A 20,614-nucleotide genomic window follows, 5' to 3' on the forward strand; every position below is an offset into this window, starting at 1 on the left:
AAGAGCATCCACTTTGCCCAATTCCTGTTCACTCTGTGTGTGTGTGTTTATACATACAACTTAAAGGCACCTATGTTTACTGTTAAATGCTCATCTCATTTCAGACTACAAAAGCAATAAGTTTCATGTTTTAATTTGGTATGTACTTTTAAGTCTCTTACAACAATACTTTATGTTTAATCCAACCCTGCTTTAAAATATATTAAGCTGTTCTCTACTATTGTCAGTTCTGTTGTTAACATTCTTTTGCAAGCAGTTTTTTCTTCTTTCTGTCTTTTTATGAGTGTAATTCTTACCTGTTAAGAGCCAGTACAGTCAAGATCAGACTCAGCTCTCAAGGCAGATTCTACACTGTAGTTATACCTGATAAATAGCCCTCAACTGCTCAGAGATCTGGGGAATATGGCATTTACATATTTAATTATTAAAAACTTTTCATAACAAAAAGAGACAGTTTGGTTCTTAGCAGCTATACTCTACTTCCTCCAAAGAAGACAGAAGACAAATGGGCACAGAACAACATCCATCTGCAATTTGCTTCAACTGCCAAGCGCTGACCAGTGGGCAAAACTGCCTTTTATCTAAACTGAAGATCACCCAGACAGTGGAAGGAATCATTGGAATCGACAGCCTAGCTGCTCAGGTCAAGGTAGGCTTGTCTTCCTACAGATTTCTTAGCCCACAGGCTCTTCTGAAGCTGGCAGGCCCTGTGCTAAACAGCAAAAGACAAACACGACCTTCAGTGACCATGGATGGCCCTGAGGAGTAGCTCTACCAAGTAAGTTCTCTGTGTTTTTTTTTAATCAATAACTCAAGTAAAAATTTTATCCTTCTCAAAGATCTCTGATGCAGCTTGACAGCTGAGAGGTTTTGTCAGTTTAAAAGGACAACCTCACCAAACAAATTTCAACAAAATGCAAATACAAGACCTGCAAGTTATAAAGGTGTGAGGACAAAGGCAAGTTATCAAATTTCTCTCTCATGCTGCCTTCCATAGCCTTAAAATACTTTTCATTGTACAAAAATATTTGTTACAGTCATTCTGACATAAATGTGCTACTGTCTATACAACGTATATGTCTAAAACTTCTGTTTTCACAAACTCAAAGAATTCTTGTGAGTTCCAGAGAGCTGAAGGATCCACCTTAAACAGGTCAGATACACCTCCCTCCTTCAATTCCCTGGTCCTAATTTTTTTTTCCCCTAAACTTAACTTTGTCCTCTGTTCTGCCAATACCTTAAACAGGTATAAGAGACACCAGATATTTCCAAACCACAAACACTGGACAGGAACAAATAGACCAGCCTTGTCAGGATGTAACCAGCACCCAGCTTTCTCAGGCTCCCCCCCCCAAGACAACGCCCACAAATAAGCAGGAAGCAGTCATGAGAATCTGCCACCCCAATTCCTTTCACCTGTTGTGCCTAAATTTACATCTTTTTATTATAAAAAGTTATAACTATTTCATTAAAAAGTTATAAATATATAAATAGTTTACTATAAAAAAAGTTATTCAAGTCGTTCTTGAATTCCAGTCTATTTGATCAGGTAGTTGTTGAGGATTTACACTTTTAATGTTTTCGAGACATGATCTGCCCTACCTGAAAGTCCCTGTTCTTGTTAAGAGGACTGAATAACACTCTACTAACAGAAGGTTTCTATAAACAAAGCATGGAAGCCTAGAGGAAAGGGTCCGTGAAGTCTACAGAGTGGTAAATTCCATTTTCAAGTTGAACGTCAGAGATGAGAATCTCATTCTTTAAGTCAGGTTTGGTGGTGCAGGCCACCATCAAACTGCTCCACTACTTGCGAGTCCTAGTCAAAGAATTGGAAGTCCAAAGTCGGTTTGGGAAATTTACTGTAGTTTGAAATAAGAATGGCCTCCATTCGGCTCACAGATTCGAATACTTGGTCACCAGGGAGCGGCACCCCTTGAGAGGAATTAGGAGGTGTGGCCTAGTTGGAGTAGGTGTGGCTTTTTTGGAGGAAGTGTCTCATGAGAGGTGGAGCGGGTGTTGGGGTTTCCACAGCTCAAGCCAGGCCCAGGGTCTCTCTTTCTGTTCCCTGAAGATCCACACGTAAAATGCTCTCAACTGCTTCTCCAGCAATATGTCTATTTGCGTGCCTCTGTCTTCCCGGCCATGATGATAATGGACTGAGCCTCTGAAACTGTAAGCCAGCCCCAGTGAAATTCTTTCCTTTATAAGAGTTGTGATGATCATGGTGTCTCTTCACAGCAATGGACCACTGACTAAGATGCTTATCGAGACCCTGCTTCAGAATAGAAAAGAAATCTTTAAAAAAAAAAAAGCTGGGGATACAGCTTAGGACTTGGGCTAGCATATGTGAGGCCCTAGGTTCAACCCTCACATTGGAAAAAGTTTCATCGTTCAGAAAAAGAGGAAAGGAAGCAACTTCATTATTTTATACTGTTATAAAAGCACACGTAGCTGTAAAGAATAGAAGATTATCTATAGACCTGGATGTCAGGAAGACCAAGACTGAGGAGCCAGCACCTAGTGTAAATCTTGCTCGCCCTTTCATCCCATGGCGGAGGACAGAAGGGCAAGATAGTGCCTGTTCATCCTTGCATCACCTGAGTATTGGGAAGTGGAGGGGCATGAGTCATCCTCTTATCAGGAATCCTCCCCCATAATAGGCAGGAACCCTCTGGTTAAGGCTGAGCCATCAGGATCTAATCACTTCCTGAAGGTCCCACCTCTCAGTACTCTTGAACTAGGGTCGATGTTTATAAGGTATAAACTTTGGGAGATACCTCTAAACCATAGCATGGGATCATTTTAGAAACAGGGTCTTCAGGGAGGCTTGGAGGTGTTTATACAGGGCCTGAAGTGAGGAGCAAGACTTCAGACAGGAGAACAGGGTTTGAGGAGGTGCAGCGTGAAGGATGGACTCGGGGAGCCACAGTTTGTCGGCAGCAGGGCTAGTTAGGAGAGTATGGTCCACGAGGAAAGGACTCAGCCGGAACCAGCTTCTAGAGTGGCTCTCAAGCCAGGAGTGACAGCAGTATATTTAGGGACACTGTGAAAAGGCATATGAAGGAGGGGTCTTGGCAGATTAGTTTGGACTTTGGAAAACTGAGGTGGGGGTACTAGAAGATGGCAGGTTGAGGGGACTTTGGAAGAGAAACCAGAGCTAATTCAGTCTTGTTTCTGAAATAAGGAGTTTTTGTACAAAATATCACATTTATCCTTTGTGCAAAGAAATGTTCAAGAACTCCATGCATTTTTTTTAAAAATTTTGTTTTGCTTGAACCCAGCACTTTGCACAAGCAATGCAAATACTCAGCCTCTCTGGGCACTTGTTTTGTTTTGTACTTGCTTTTATTTTTCCCCCAAGATTTTTTTTATCTTTGTGGTTTAGAGGCTGAACACAGGGCCTCACATATACTGGGTGCTCTCCAACTCAGCTGTCACCCCAGCCCCAGCCCTGGCCCCAGGCATGTATTAATTCATTAATTAATCAACCAATTTATTTTAAGACAGGGTTTCTCTACCTATCTCTGGCTGGCTGTCCTGGAACTCACTATATAGACCAGACTGGCTTTTGAACTTACAGAGATCTGTCTGTCTCTGTTTCTGAAGTCCTGGGATCAAAGGTGTGAGTCACCGTGCACGGCCTTCACGCATGTGCTTTTAATCAAGTTGTCCACTACAAGGCTTCTAGGTAGTGTGTTTGTGCATGTCTGATTATATGACTTCCCAGACGTTCAGGAGCACGCCTACCAAATAATCACCGTTATAGTGTTATTTTGATTTGATGACTTATAGAGTACATCACGGAAAGAGGATGCTTTAGAAATTTCTCCATAGCCATTGAAGTATCTCAAAGTTACATTTGACTGTTTGATCTAAAATGGTCATTAAAATGGCATCAAAGCAGCCTTTATTGTGTAACATAGCTGGAAACTGCGCCTACATGTAGCTCAATTGGAATCTCGTGACCACATGGTCAGCACTTCAGTGCTTTTATAGTCTATTTATTGATTTAATTATTTTTAAGTCTGTGTTTTAGGCATTATTATCTGTATATGAGTGTTTCACCTATCTATTTGTACTGAAAAGTCTCTGTACCCCATCAGCCTCGCCGCCAACGCAGCAATCCAAATGCAATCCAAATCAGACCAAATCAAACCGAATTAGAAAAAGACCAGATTTAAAAAAAAAAAAGAAAAAGACCAGATTTAATGGACAAAACGTTTCTGGGTGATTTTCTACACCCCTCCCCCCCAGAGGAGACAGGGAAGAGAGATCCAAAAACCCACATGTCTGTTTTCTAGGGGGCAGTTTAAATACCCTGTGAGAGTGGTCTTGAGCATTTCTGGGGAAGGAATCATCGTTTGATAGGCTTTCTGAGAGAGATGGGACATGGAGGTTGAGGTGGAGCGTCCACCAAAGCATTCCAGACTCTTTGTGTATATGGATGTTAGGGACTAAGGAGGACCGTCCACCAGAACATGTACACGCATCAGAAGGTGTTGATCCCCTGGAATGGATGGTTGGGAGTTGGGAACTAAACTCAGGTCCTCTGGAAGAGCAACAAGTGCTTTTAACCACTGAACTATCTCTCCAGTCCTCTGTATATTCAATTTAATCCACGTATTTAACGAACATCTTTGATGGATTAGGCTAACTGGAGAAAATTGAGGAGAGCGAGAAGGAATTAATATGTAGCTGAAAGTGAGACTTTTAAAGAGGAAATGCTTGAATTTATGAATGGTCACTTCAGGACATTTTTGTCAGCAAATAACAAATTTGATATTGCAGAGGAAAAATCCCACTATAAACCAGGTTTTGTGGCTCATGCCTCTAATCCCAGCACTTGGGAAGACAAGGCAAAGGCCTTTCACAAGTTTGAGGCTACAGAGTTAGTTCTAGGACAGCCTGGGTTATAATGTGAGACTTTGTCTCCCAAAAACAAATAAAACAACAACAACAGCAAAACAAAGCCAGATGCGGTGGCACATAGCTGTACCAGAAATCATGGATATTTATTTGCCTTTAGGTTATAATCCACATATATATCTTGATTTGGTTAGCTTCTGAGCATGCCCGTGAGGGAATCATCTTAATTAGATTAACTGGGGTGGGAAGATCCCCTCCTCTCCAAAACAGTACGGCAGCACCATTCCCTGGATCTGGGTCCCGCATTGCATTAAAAGGACAGAGTTATCTGAGGATAACCTTGATGGAGTAATCTTTGCTTCCTAACTGTGGCTGCAGCTTGGCCAGTCTCAAAGTCCTTCCTCTAGGACTTCATTGTTATAATCAACTGTCTACCTATATGAACATAACTTTTAGTCTGTTTAATCAATCTTCCATTGGTCTATCTATCTATCTATCTATCTATCTATCTATCTATCTATCTACCTATCATCTATCTAATTTACTTATTTTGAGATAAGGTCTGGCTATTAATCCAGGTTGGTCTTGAACCTGTGATCTTCCTGCCCGAGTTCCTCAAGTGCTGGAATTATAGGTGTGTGCCACTACACCTACCAGAAGTACATTTTGCTCCCAATTTCCTTATTTTCAAGAATCCTGCTGTGACCTCCTGCACACTCTCGGTGTGAACTGGTGTGCCTATTCCTCAGTTTACCTTTTCTTTGATATGGGGTCTTACATAGCCCAGGGTAGTCTCAAGCTTGCAAAGCAGTTCTAGATGACCTTTAAGTACTGATCTTCCTGCTTCCACCCCCAAGTGCTGGGGTTCAGAGTGTGCAATACCATACCTGGCTCTTACTTTACTATGTATGCTAGTCAGCTTTCTATTATAATAGCAAATACCCAAGATAATCAAGTTTAAAAAGGAGAAAGGTTTACTTGGCTCACAGTTTAATAAACGTCTATCCATGGCTGGATGGTCGCAGGGCTTTTACGTCTGTGGCAAGGCAGTGCATTATGGTGAGTGCGTGTGGCAGAGGACCGCCACTCTCCTTAGGGCCCTGAATGAACTAGAGGAGGGAAGAGACCAGACCCTCACAGCGTCTCAGAGGGCAAGTCTCCAGTTACCTAAGATCTCCCACTAATCCTGTTCTAGCTTGCTTTCTCTTAGATGCTAGACTCTGTGACTCAGGACAGGAACTTAGAGGCAGGAACTGAAGCAAAGGCCTTGGAGGGGCGCTGCTCCCTGGCTTGCTTCTGATGGCTGGCTCAGCCTGCTTTCTTACATCATCCTGGATCCCCTGTTCAGGGGTGCCCCCACCACAGAGGCCAGGGTCCTCCTGCATCAATTGAAAAGAAAATGCTCCACAGACCTGCCCACAGGCTAATAGGATAGAAGCATTTTCTCTATTGAAATTCCCTTTCCCAGATGACCCTGGTTTGTGACAAGCTGACCGAAAAACCGGCACAAGGCTCCTCCTTTTAACATTACCACCAGTTCCCAACAGCATCACTAATTCTTAGCCTGAGGCTCACATGCGGTGATTTGAATAAGAAAGGCACTTGCAGGCTCACTGAATCCTTGGTCTAGGGAGGATGCTGTTTGAGCGAATTAGAAGGATCAGGAGGTGTGGCCTTTTTGGAGGAAGTGTGCCACTGGATGAGCTTGAGGTGTCAAAAGCCCAGGCCACGCCCTGTCTCTCTTTCTGGACCTGCTGATCAGGCTACAGCTCTCAGCTACTGTTCCAGAGCCACGCCCTATGCTCCCTCTCAGGATGATAGTGAACTAAGCCTCTGAAATTGTATACAGCTTTTGTAAGAGTTGCCTTGGTCACGGTGTCTCCTCAGAGCAATGGAACAGTGACTGAGACACGGAAGATGGGTTTTAAAGGGATGTTCCAGATGAGAGCCAGTGCACCTTTTGACTCGGTTTCTAAAGCACTCCACATGTGGACTATAGTCCCAGATTCCTGACCAACGCCTTGCCCACTAGAATCACATGGCTAACGCAGAACTCAGCTCAAACTCATTTTCGGCAGACATTCTTTGGTGTTTTGGACCTTATTCCATGTGTGATGCCCTGCATTTTTTATATCTGTCTATATTTGTATTTTAAAACAATCTTATTTTACATACTAATCCCAGTTCCCCCTGTCTTCTGTTCTCCTGTCCCCCTCCCTCCACCTGCCTTCTCCCCACCCCACCCCCTGCACCCCACTTTGTATTTCCAGTCTGTGCTTACTTACTGGTTTAGGACAGAGAGAAGCACACATGTGATTGTCACAGTATATCTCACCACACAGATAGGCACCTAAGTAACTAGCATATTTTGATTTTGTTTGGAGTGAGGAATATAAATATCAGAGCAATTAAGAAGCTATATTAGCATGCCGTGTTTCAGGGGGTCAGAGGAGTTAAGTGCCGCTTCTACTTCTTCTTTGTGTGTGTGTGTGTGACAGCTTGTGTAGTTGAAAAGTATTGCTTTCTAGCTGCCTGTCAAAAATGTTTGTTAGCTGAGAAATTTGGAATCACAGTCTGTCTTCCAAAGTGAGCATCTTCAGTGTGCCAAGTATTCAAACAAACTGCCTTTTCAGGGAAGAGAGCAGAACTTAAGTAATTAAACAAGGCCTCTGATTCTCGAATTGCCTTTTAAGTAGGTGTGCGGTATAAGGAATCTTCTGTATTATAATTAGCACAGAAAGGACAACAGTCTAATGAGTGTCAATTATGACTCTGTTCTAGAGACTCTAAAGGCCCAGGGCGGCTGATCGATGACCCTCGGAGAGGCTGCCCAGAACTTGTAAGGTTAATAATACCCAGAGGAGGTGACAGACACAGGGTAGCTAATCTGGCCGCCACAAGCGCGCTCAGAGCGCGCGCGTGCGCGCACTCATCGAACTTGGCGGGGCCACGGGGCGGAGCCCCTGCTCTCCGAGGTCCAATCATCTGTGGGCTCAGGGGGTATGGCCCTCCACTGGCCACGCCCCTAGTCAGCGCGGGAGGGGCGCTTTTAAGAAGCGGCCGCGCCACTCTGTCAGGTGTGTGGGGCCGCGGTGTGTCAAGTCCTCCGGCCGCCCTGTACCCGCTCGCTCCCGCTCGCCCGCCTGCGGCTCCAGCGCCCTCACCTCGGCCTCCCTCGTCCGCCCGCCCGGCTCTCGCAGCCTCCGCGAGCCACCCCGGACCTTGTGCCCTCGAGCTCTCCCGGCGCCCGCCCGACGGGGCTGCCTCCGGCCATGGTACCGGCCCAGGAGGAGCCCGTGGCCGCCGCCACACAGGGGACAAGCGAGGCACAGCCACCGGGGCCCGCGCCCTCGGAGGACGCTCCGCTGCCCGGCCAGGGACCCTCGGACGGCCCCGACGTGTCTTCAGAGAAGGTGGAGGTGGAGCTGACGAGGTCAACGGGCGACGAGCCCCCCGTTCCCCCCGAGGGAGGCTGGGGCTGGCTGGTGATGCTGGCGGCCATGTGGTGCAACGGGTCGGTGTTCGGCATCCAGAACGCCTATGGGGTGCTCTTCGTGTCCATGCAGGACACCTTCGGGGGCAAGGACAGTGACAACATGGCCTTCAAGACAGGTGGGGCGTTGCGACGGGCGGAGGCGGGGGGCACGGCGGGGGGTGGCAACACATTCCGCGGGAGCTTGGTGCGTCCTCTGGTGCTGGGAGGGAGAGAGCCGTGAGTCTGACCCGTCGCACTTGCAGCCTGCAGCCTGCAGCTTGGGGCTTCCGTGTGCCGGTCTTTGTATGGAATCCGCAAGGACCGTGCGCTTGGAAGCAAGTTGCAGAGTTGTACCAGCCCTAGGCTTCTTTCGGCAGACAGGGCGCCAAGAATTCACAGTACTTTCCTCTAAGTGTTGGAAAGCAAACGAACGTTCCAGCACCAACAACATTGGTTTTTACAGTCGTTTTTTGTGACCGCCACGCTGGAGAGATTGTTCGCTTGTGCTGCAGAAGGATGTGTGTGTGTGTTCGGGTGGGTGCGGCGCGGCCAGGAGCGGGAGATTGGCAAGATGGAAAAGTGGATCCCAAGGTCACAGGGAGCCCCAAAAGGCAGCTCATCAAAAGTCTCAGTCTGAGTTCTAAATATAGAAAGCATAGGAGAGAGCCACGTGAGAGGAGAAGGGGTTGCGTCTCCTGATGTGTGTGTGTGTGTGTGTGTGTGTGTGTGTGTTTACCTTGTGGAAATAAAATGCAAAAGGTGCAGACTCGGCATTCTCGTCAAGTGCTTTTGCCCGACTTCTTGACTGATTATGCAATACCCAAGTCTAGTATCTGATGCATAAGATTTTTTCACTATTTTATCTCCTGCTGCTCGGCAGGTGCTGTCAGCTCGGTGAAATGAAGTGTCTTGGTGTGGAGCAGAATAAAGATAGACCCCATCACCCGACTTCAAGACTGAACGATTCTCATTGCTAAGTCAGGCTACCACTGTCTTTTGGGACACTTCATAAGATCAATAATTTCTGTGTTTCTCTCTGCCCAGCCTGGCCTTGAACTCGAGATCCTTTTGCCTCTGGTGGGATTACAAGAACATTCTGAAACACACCGGGCAATAACAACAACAGTATCTCACTATGTAGTCCTGGCTGGCCTAGAACTTAATACATAGACTGTTCTCAAACTCACAGAAATCCACTTGCCTCTGCATCCCAAGAGATGGGATTACAGAGATGTACTACCACAGCCTCACACAATAGTTTTTTTTTTTAAATTAACCTTTAGTTTCTGCTTTCAGAGTGCATATTGCTTAGATTTTTGGTGTGCACATACAGAAAATAAATGGATGGTAATTACAAGTTGTAAGGAAAGATGGTGTGGAAGATTTTAAAATTACTTTTTCTTTCTTCAGTGGTAGGTGGGACCCAGGGCTCTGGGCACACTACTCAAGGGCTGTCCACTTCTCTAAATTTAACATGATTTTCATTCCGTGAATATATTGTACTTGATGCACTCGCCCCTTAATAGACATTTAGATTGCTTTCCAAACTTAAAAAATACTTTTAAGAGCAGATGCACTGAGTATTATTGTACACTCTTTCCATGTGAATAATGATGTATCATATTTAATGGGGAATTTCTCTTCCTTAAGGGGCTGTGGAAGTTGCTGTGTTTGGCAGGTCAAAGAGTTAGTTACAGTATGTTAAAATGTTCTTAGTTTAACTGAATGGAGGTAGGCAGCCCTTGTACATACAACAGGATAGATATGAAGATGCAATAGCAAACAAAAATTATTTTTCATAGTTTTGATACATCTGTGTCTAAGGACTTCATGTATCCTATTTCTTTTATCTTTTGACAACTCCATGAGTTGGGCTTCCTTTTCAGACATGGAAATTCGGGCTCACAAGGATTTCACCTGGGAGCAAGATTTCAGCCTTAGATTTGTCTGACTCCAGGACCCAGGTTTTAACTGCACTGGCTAGATAACATTCTGAAAATTTAATATTTCCATGTTCACACAGTGCTTCTGGGTTAAGCATCTGAAAGACTAGGCATTTATCTCAGCTGGTGGAGTAGTACCTGCATGGCATATTTGCATAAAGTCAGGCCTGGTGGCTTATGCCGGCCTGCAGTCCCAGAACTCTGAAGGACAGGCAGGAGGAGCAGGAGTTCCAGACCATATGACCTTCAGCTTCGAAGCAAGTTTGAGGCTTCCATGGTCTACAAGAGACCCTTCTTTAAAAAAAAACAAAACAAAAAAGATTCTTGTTTTTTTTTTTTTCAACTAGTAAGCAATGGCCATTGTTTATGTCTTGCCAAATAATTTTTGAATTGTAGAGAGTTACGTAGTAAAACCTACTTTTAAAACGGCATTCATGCAAAATCTTGGTTAGACTGAACCGTACTTAGCAGGGAAGCTCTTCCTGGCAGTGCCAAGAGGAGATTGCCTTGGGGCCTTCTCCTTAAGAGTATCTTGTTTTGTTTTTGTCTTTTGAGAAAGGATCTCACTGTGTAACTCTGGGTGGCCTCTACCTCTGCCTTCAGAATGCCTCTCCTCTTTGAATTCTTTTTTTTTTTCAGGGGGTATATGTGTTGTTTTTTGTTTATGCTTTTTTTTGAGACGGTTTGTGTGTGTGTGTGTGTGTGTGTGTGTGTGTGTGTAGCCCTGGCTGTCCTGGAGTTTGCGATGTCGACTAGGCTGGCTGCAAACTCAATTCAGCCCTTGCCTCTGCCGGCTGAGTACTGGGATTAAAGGTGTGTGTCCCCATGCCTGGCTCTTAATCTTAAATAATGTATGATCTAGCCAAACTTCACACGAAAGGGCCTGTCCTCCACTCTCTCTCTTTTGAGACTAGATCTCATTATGTAGTCTTGGCTGGCCTAAAATCACTGTGTCCCCCTTCTGTTGCTGGGATTAAAGGTGTGTACCAGCATGCTCCCCTCCACGCCCCCCCCTTTTTTGTACTGTTGTAAAACTTGTTGTTTTGAGCCAGTGACACAAGAAGAAACAATGGCCGTTATTCTCAGAGTGTAGGCTCTGTTGAGATACAAATGAGCACACCAGGGAAAGCATTAGAATTCTCCCTGTAAAGATCCTCCATCCTGTTCTGGAAGTCTGAAACTCCATACATATGAAAGGACACAGTGGGAACTGGGAAGGACAACTGATAGCCTTTCTCTCTGGTGATTAGAGTCTCTGAAAGTGAGGCACTGGTTGGGGATGCTAGCTGAACTCCAAGTTGGGCAGTAAAATCAATACAGCATACAGCAGGCCAGCTCCTGCAGTGGTGCCCAGGTACTGATGACAAGACAGCGTGGCACACACCCTGACGTGTCGGAAGTGATGCTGATAGGACTGACAGAGCCCGAGTTGTCTTTTCCATGACGGTTTTACCTGTCACTGTCTCATGGGTGGGATCAGACACTCTGGAAAAGAAAGTGGGTACCACAATTAACTGGAGCATTGTTTTCCGTTAGAATCTGCACCGTCGTTTTAGCTGCTGGATCCTGGAAAGCCATGGAACTGATAAGTCTAGCGCTCTGTCTTCTCATGAGTGTCACGGACACTCTTTGGGATCAAGCAGGGTATTAATCTTATCTGCTGCTTTCTTCCTGGGGGAAGAAAATTTTTTAATGGTGTGTCTGGTTGCTTTTTAAAACTATCTATTAAAAACAAGTATGTTTTTAGAATTTGTTTTTAGGTTAGGATTAATGTTAACCTTTTGAAGAAGTTGCTGTTTTTGAACCAAAGGCTTGGCTTTTAATAATTCTCCCAATAAATTATTTTTTAAATATTTATTTATTTATTTATTTATTTATTTATTTATTTATTATGTATAGAATGTTCTGTCTGTGTGTATGTCTGCAGGCCAGAAGAGGGCACCAGACTCCATTACAGATGGTTGTGAGCCACCATGTGGTTGCTGGGAGTTGAACTCAGGACCTTTGGAAGAGCAGGCAATGCTCTTAACCTCTGAGCCATCTCTCCAGCCCTATTTTTTTTTTTAAAAGAATTTTTGTGAATGTGTGTGTGCATGTACATGTTTGTGTGCGTGTTCCTGCCATGGTGTGTCTGTGGAGGTTGGAGGGTGTGTGTGTGTACACATATGTGTTTGCAAGTGTGCATTCATGCTATGGTGTGTCTGTTGTGGTTGGAGGATGTATGTGTGTGTGCATACATGTGTGAGTGTGCATTCATGCCAAGGTGTGTTTGTGGAGGCTGGAGGACAACTTTGGGTGTTGGTTCTCACCATCCACTTTTCCATGGGTTCCTGTGATCTGAGCTCAGGTTATCAGGCTTGAGCAGGAAGTGCTTTTACCCAGAAGCCATTTCTCCAGCCTCCCAAACATGCTCTTTAATGGTCTTTCTTGAAAGTAGAGGTCTGTGTTTAAGATTGGGAAACACCACACAATGTCCTTCTCTCTAGGGTTTTTAAAATGCAAGTCAACATTAAGTTATTTAAAAAGAGCTGTCAAAAAGATGTGGAAAGAGAGGCTTTGTCCACAACCTTTAATGTTACACCACCTTCCCCTATGGTAAAGGTATATTCTCTGGACAGTCACCCCACTGAGTAGGAACTGGGGAGCACTCAGACGTGAAGGCATATTGTGTCACCTCGTCACCCTCATCAGCCTCTGAATCTTCAAGCTGTTAGTGCCAAACCCCAAGTTTTCACATTTACCCTTACACTGATATCCATTGTAGACTCTATACTTTCCCTTTCTGACTTCGTTGAGTTGAACTGGCAGTTCACCGATTAGCCAGAGAAAGGCACATTTATTTGGTTATAGTTTCACGTGATGTAGAAACCTTCACATTGCCTTCCAAAGTTAACTGTCCCATTTTAATTCTTAGGCTTGATGAAGCTTGGTCAACTGTGTACAAATACCAGTGAACAGGAAGGGTCTGGTCAATCTAAGGGTTGCAGACGACAGGGAAACCTACAAGGCTTGACTGGCTAGATGGTTCTCCAGTCTTCAGTTGTAGTGTTAGGGATCAAACGTGAGAGGTCCAAGAATTTCTCTACAGAGAGCTCTTACACAGAACCTGTGGAGTATGTAGTGGAGGGTTGTTAGAGGATTATTTTTTTAGCTTTTGTGGCTGGCTTTGAGGAAAAGGGCTTTAATTGTTATTACCTACTTGGGGATGGGAGGGAGAGAATTCAAGCTGTAATAGTTAGCCTTAGGGAAAAGTGAGGAGAGAAGCCAGAGTAGACCTGGGAGGAATTGCCTTTGAGCTCACCTTGGGCTAGTTTCTTAGGCCCCCGGAACCACAATGTGGTTTTGTGTTATACCTAAATTACCGGGGATTTAGACTGCCAAAGCCTTTGAGGAAGTCAGAGTTAATCCCCGCTGCTGTGACTTGCCTTTAACCTGCTGTCTTAGTGAAGTAAGTAATAGCCTCTTTGATGAGCTGATTACAGACAGTAGAAAAGCACCCAGTTCGTGTTCCTACATCTTTTACTGTAGTAGCGGGACATGGTTCCTTCTTTCATTGGAGGTAGAAGAGTAAGCCAAGGAGCTTTACTTGTGGAATAGCTCATCTGAGCTACTAGCTCCTAAGTCAGCAGAGCACAAACGTGATTTATGGAATTGGAAACAGAAGAGATGAGTATGGGACTGGGCCATCCTGGTGCTTGGGAGGGAGAGGCAGAAGGCAGGCTTAAGGTCAGCCAGGCCTAGGTTGTGAGACCCGAGATTCTACGTTAAGGGAAAAAATATGTATGGTATGATCATGGTTATTCCATTTCCTTTCCTTCCATTTACACTGCCGAATCAACCAAAACTGAAGCATATCCGGCGATTTGCGGGGAGGTTTTGAGACATCCTTTGGGATGACTGTGCTTCTGTGTTCTCTCTCCAGTGCAGGAGAGGAAACCCAGGGCTGGACACATGCTAGGCAAAGGCTGAGCTCTTGGTGGAATTTGCTGTATCTTTCCTTTTGTCCTTGTTGAGCCCATGCTGCCTATAGCCCTGTGCTTTGCTTTTCCTCCTACCTGGGTGTTTCACAAACCAATGCTCCAGTTACTTTCTTGGGGCCATTATTTCTAAAATTAAGAAGAATATTTGCAGTTTCTGGACAGTCCCATTTGGGTACAAAGGTACATACTCAACGAAAGTGAATTTGCCTTTTTTTTTTTTTTTTTTTTTTTTGAGACAGGGTTTTGCTGTAGCTTTGGAGCCTGTGCTGGAACTAGCTCTTGTAGACCAGACTGGCCTTGAACCCACAGAGATCCGCCTGCCTCTGCCTCCCGAGTGCTGCATCACCTATCCAGTGTGAATTTGCCTTTTAGCCAGCCTAGGAAACCTTCCCACATCACCAGAAATATCAGAATTCTTTCAGACAGACATGTCTTTTCTGAGTTCTCATAGTATAGAGAACTTCTGGTTCCTTAAGTCAGACATGGATGGTGTGATGGTGTTCCTAAGATTATGAGGGCCTTGGCGTAACTGATGATTAATCCCCGATAGACAATATTATGGCATAATTGGAGCTGGTAGAAGGTGTTGGGTCACTAGGGATATACCCTTGAGGGTGATTACTTGCCCTCATCCTTCCTCTATCCCCCTTTCTCTGTTTCCTGGCCTCTGTAGTGTGAACTGCTCTGCTCCTCCAGACTCTCCACCATGGGTTAATATTTCTATAACCAGGAGCCAAACTAAATCCTCCTTTATGTTCTTTTTCTCAGGGGTTTGGTCATAGTGACACAAAAATCTACCCGACACACCCAGGGTTCATTTGCCCCTTCCATTTGTATTTACATCCTTCCTACTTTCTAAATCACTCCCCTTCTCCTTCATCCCTATGCCTTCGTCACTTTGGGCCTCTTGCCAGAATCACATTGTGGATTGTGTAAGTTTTCCTCCTTAAATGCCATCAGTGGCACCCTTCTCTTGTAGGAAAATACCAGACTCCTCATTCCTGAGGTCTGTAAGTTATGGCCCTCTCCTGACCCTCTTACCCTCGCCAGCCTGCCTTCCTTCCTCCCTTTCTCTTGTTATTTTTGAAGAAGGATGTCCCTATGTGGCCCTGGCTGGCTTAGAACTTACTGTGTAGAGCTGGCTTGGCTCATTTGCACAGAGACCCACCTGCCTCTGCCTCCATGCCTGACTCACCCCGAGCTGGAAGTCTTGTGCATATCCAGATTCGTCCTTGGTTCTGTCCCTCATGTGTACGGCTCCTCTCCTTACTGTGGTTGTTAGGCCTTAGAGCATGCCAGTGAAATGATTGATTCTTTTTTTCTTTATGCACAACCCTGAAACTTTATGCAGTTGTGGTTACATTTTTAAGCACTTGGGATGACTCGGGCTGCTGCATTTTAGAGACTTGAGACTAAATTCAAGTGAATTGTGAATTAAGTTTGAAGTAGAAGACAGATTTCAGGAAGCCAGTTTCAACTTATTCTAAGTTAACTAGCAATCTGTAAAAGGAATTAAATTAATTAAAAAAAATTTTTTTTGAAACAAGGCCTTGTTGTGTTCTTCTGCCTCTGCCTCTGGAATGGTAGATTACAGGCATGTACCACCATGCTTAGAGATTTTAAAGATGGCACGTTATTTAAGTAATGATGTGTATAGTCCTTTACCATGAAGCTAAGGCTTTCCTGTGTTACCTTATTGTAAATTTTCATTTATTTTGCGACAGGATCTTGTAGTGTTGCCCAGGCTGGTGTCCAACTCCTGACCAAGTGATCCTTCTGCTTCAGTTTCTGTCATAGCTGAACTGTACACATGTCACCATATCTGGCTTATTTAATGGAATAGACTTGTCCCGTGCCACTCTATAGATCTATAGATTGTCAAACTGCAGCTGGCAGAGGTTTGGGTTGGGCAGCCTGACACCACTGCTCACATCTGCTAAGTTGGACTTTAGAGTATCTTTTTAACTAGGGCAGTTTTTTGTACTTACATAGTTTTTTTTTTTTTTATTCCTGAAAGTAAAACACTCTGCCCTTTTCCCTTTTCAGTACTTTCTTTTACATATTTACTTGTCTTTTTATCAAAATCCTCAATAGTGTTTCCTGCTTAAATATCAGAAGCTTTGTGAAGTCATTTTTGGAAGAGAATTCCACTTTGAGTCATGATAGCTCAAAAAAATAATACCCAAATAAAACAAACAAACAAATCCAACAAAAAAAAAAACCCTGACCTCATATTCAAATTAAACAAATCTCAACAAAAACAAACTAAACCCCAAACATAACTGGAAAAGTCAGCTTGCCAAAGCTCCAGGCACCTGCCTAGCCTGGTACCACCCACGCAGGGACTCTGGGTGTTTTGTTTGGCAGAGAGTCAGAATGGGCAGCTCCAGTACACCTGAGAATCTTGCAGACCTACCACACAGAAGAAAGTGCCTGTCAGAGCCTGCAGCGATGGAGAAAGATGCCCCAGACTGCGCCGAATGTCCACGGCCACACAGTATCTTTATTAACAGCAGAAGCAGAAGCCATTCTCCCTTGATGGAGAACCAGAACTAAGGAACTGAGGCAGTGACTGCCTTATTCCCAAGTCTTTTGCATTGCACTGCTTGCTTTCTTTCTTTCTCTCTTTCTCTCTTTCTCTCTTTCTCTCTTTCTCTCTTTCTCTCTTTCTCTCTCTCTCTCTCTCTCTCTCTCTCTCTCTCTCTCTCTCTCTCTCTCTCTCTCTCTCTCTTTCTTTCTTTCTTTCTTTCTTTCTTTCTTTCTTTCTTTCTAAAAAAAACCACAGGCATATTTGTGAGCTGCAGATTTGAAATAATGTGTATGGACCAAAGCCGTGTTTCTACCCAATCTCCTTATTCCTTTTAGCAAACATAAACATCTCATGCTCTTGGAAACATCTCTGTTCACCTTCAAAGGGAGTGAAACATTTTTAGGGCTCAGAAGTCGAAGCCGTGCCTCTGCATTATTCACCAGGCAAAGCTTTGTCAGGGTTCATTTTTAGTTGTATTATGGAAGCAATTAGGATTCTCCGTTCATTTTTCTGTAATTACCAAGACTTAATATTACATATACTTTTATGCCTCTCTGGAATTTTGATATATTCTATTATAGTCTCCTGACTCGAGAATCATAAAGTGGAGTTCAACATTAATTGACAAGGCTGGGAATGTAGTTCAGTGATATCCTATAGCATTTGCCCAGCACGTGGGAGGTCCTGGCACCCTGGACTCCCCTCCAGCCCTGCAGTAGCAACAACAGTAAACTAGTAAAAACTGTCAAGGTACGCCTTAGATAGTTAAAGCTAAGCAAGAGATAATTAGCTAAATTAATGTAAAATGTCATGGAAATGAATCAAGCCTGGTGGTTCACACCATTCATCCCAGCACGCAGGAGGCAGAAGCAGGCTAGTTTGAATTTGAGACTAGCCTGTCTATATAGGAAGTTCAGGTTAGCCAGGTCTACATAGCAAATTCAGGGCTCCATCGCAAGACCCTGCCTCTTTCCCATTCTGAAAAGTTCAGGGAAATGTTCTAAGGTGACCACATTGCAGTTAGTGCCTCCCTTCCTCCCACTCCCAGGAAAACGGCTTTAGAATTCTTCTCCAACAGTTCAGAAAGCTGAAATTCCTCTCCATTACACACACAGGCCAGACGGGGCTTCAGTTCTGTTCCAGTTATAAAAATGGAAAACCATGGGCTGGAGTGACGGCCCAGAGGCTGAGAACATTTCTCTTGCAGAGGACCAGAGCTGCTTTCTTCCATGTCTGTTCACAACCATCACTACTCCAGTCCCAGGAGATCCCCGCCCTCTCGGCCTCAGCAGGCGCTGCGTGCACATGGTGCACAGGCATACAGGCGAAACACCCATACACTTAAAATAAAAATAACAGTTGAAAGAATTAAAAACAGGAAACTATGGCAGAAGTGGTTGGGTTGAATCTATAACCCCAGCCCTCCAGGGGCTGAGGCAGAAGTGCCACAAATTCGAGGCCGACCTGGTCTGTACAGTGAGTCTCAGGGCAGCCGGGGTTTATGTGGTGAGACTTTGACTAAAAAAAAAACGAAAAGAAAAAAGAAAACAAAATTAGAAAACCACAGGGTGGGCAGTGGTGGAACATACCTTAATCCCAGCACTTGGGATGAGGATCTCTGTGAGTTGGAGGCCAGCCTGGTCTACACAAAGAAACCCTGTCTCCACAACAAAGAATAAAGAAAGAAGGGTGGAAAGAAAAATCACTCTTGAATACTGAGTTTTCTGAATAGATGAGAATCAATGCCTAGTTGAGTCAGGACTCTTCCTGCAGTGGATTGAACTCATGGGTAGAGTGTGCTCCCCGCTCCCGTCTCCACCACTCAACTATCTGCTCTCAGCCCCAGGCAATGGTTTTTAACAGTAAAAGCCTTTTCATCTGCTGTATTATTTTTATTTACCTTTGCCTTTTATTTAAGCTTCATGTGGGATTTCTAATGACAGCATCTGGAAGGATTCACATCTGTCAGAGAGTGTATGAAGAAGAGTGGTTCACAGAGTTAATTATTTCTGTACAAATGGTGTAAAGAGTTACTGTTGTCCGCCCAGCCCTTTGGCTGTTTATGACGGTGAACTCGCTCTAACGGAAAGCTGTTCTGCAGGACTACGTAAACGACAAATCTATGGAACATTAATAAAACATTTAAGAATTACGTTTTGTCTCCTTCTGGAGAATCATTCATTTTGCAATAGGTTGGAACTGGTAAAGGAACATATATATATATATGATGTTTTTTAGAGACAGGGTCTTCAATTTAGTCCTTGCTGTCTTAGCCTGAAACTCACGGAAATGCATCTGCCTCTGTCTTCCAAGTGCCAGGATTAAAGGATGGACCACCATGCCTGGCTCTTGTGGTTTTTTTTTTTTTTTTTATATTTATTGAGCTCTACATTTTTTTCTGCTCCTCTCCCTGCCTCTCCCCTCCCCCTTCAATCCTCCCCCAAGTTCCCCTTGCTCCCAATTTACTCATGAGATCTTTTCTTTTTTTTTCTACTTCCCATGTAGATTAGATCTATGTAAGTCTCTCTTACTGTCCGAATTGTTGTCTAAGTACTCTGGGGTTGTGGTTTGTAGGCTGGTTTTCTTTGCTTTATGTTTAAAAACCACCTATGAGTGAGTACTGTCTTTCTGTGTCTAGGTTACCTTACTCAAAATAATGTTTTCTAGCTCCATCCATTTTTCTGCAAAATTCAAGCTGCAGTTACTTTTTTCTGCTGTGTAGTACTCCATTGTGTAACTACCACATTTTCCTTATCCATTCTTCAGTCAAGGGGCATTTAGGTTGTTTCCAGGTTCTGGCTATGACAAACAAAGCTGCTATGATCATAGTTGAGCACATGTCCTTGTGGCACGATTGAGCATCCTTTGGATATATACCCAAAAGTGGTATTACTGGGTCTTGAGGAAGGTTGTTTCCTAATTTTCTGAGAAATCGCCACACTGACATCCAAAGGGGTTGTACCAACTTGCATTCCCACCAGCAATGCAGAAGTGTTCCCTTTTCCCCACAACCTCTCCAGCATGAGTTGTCATCAGTGTTTTTGATATTGGCCATTCTTACAGTTGTAAGATGGAATCTCAGAGTTGTTTTGATTTGCATTTCTCTGATGACTAAGGATGTTGAACATTTCCTTAGTGTCTTTCAGCCATTTTAGATTCCTCTATTGAGAGTTCTCTGTTTAGGTCTGTACCCCATATTTTATTGGATTAGTTGGAATTTTTGTGTCTAATTTCTTGAATTCTTTGTATATTTTAGAGATCAGACTTCTGTCTGATGTGGGGTTAGTGAAGATTTTTTTCCCCATCTTGTAGGCTGTCATTTTGTCTTGACCATGTCCTTTGCTTTACAGAAGCTTTTCAGTTTCAGGAGGTCCCATTTATTAATTGTTTCTTTCAGTGTCTGTTCTGCTGGGTTATATTTAGTAAATGGTCTCCTGTGCCAATGCATTCAAGTGTACTTCCCACTTTCTCTTCTATAAGGTTCAGTGTGGCTGGCTTTATGTCGAGGTCTTTGATCCATTTGGACTTGAATTTTGTGCATGGTTCTTGTGCTTTTTTAAAAAACAGAATTCCAAGTAGCCCAGCTGGCCCCAAATTCTGTGTAGCTGTGGGTAATGGAAACTGAACCCAGGTCCTCTGCAAGAACAGTAAACTAAATAACTGAGTTATCTTTCCAGCATCAGCCAGTTTTAGAAACTTTGAGTTTAGAATTTCAAAATTGTAGATGATAAATTATAGATTTAATTCCCTTGTGGGTTTTTTCCCTCCCTCCCTCCCTCCCTCCCTCCCTCCCTCCCTCCCTCCCTCCTTCTTTCTTTCC

The 20,614-nt window shown here is 44.1% G+C and overlaps 1 protein-coding gene across 1 annotated transcript in view; it reads left to right on the forward strand.

Annotated features, from left to right (window-relative positions):
- The first annotated feature begins 7,925 nt into the window (after window positions 1–7,925).
- The window catches only part of Slc16a10 (solute carrier family 16 member 10), an 87,076-nt gene continuing 74,387 nt past the window's right edge, over window positions 7,926–20,614 (forward strand). Inside the window, exon 1 of the mRNA XM_050138146.1 lies at window positions 7,926–8,478. Within this exon, the coding sequence (XP_049994103.1) occupies window positions 8,139–8,478 (340 nt within the window). The 5' untranslated portion in view covers window positions 7,926–8,138. The remainder of the gene's footprint in view (window positions 8,479–20,614) is intronic.

This window comes from Alexandromys fortis, unplaced genomic scaffold, assembly GCF_014885135.2.
Source record: "Alexandromys fortis isolate MF-2015 unplaced genomic scaffold, M_Fortis_MF-2015_v1.1 scaffold_14, whole genome shotgun sequence".
Taxonomy (NCBI): Eukaryota; Metazoa; Chordata; class Mammalia; order Rodentia; family Cricetidae; genus Alexandromys; species Alexandromys fortis.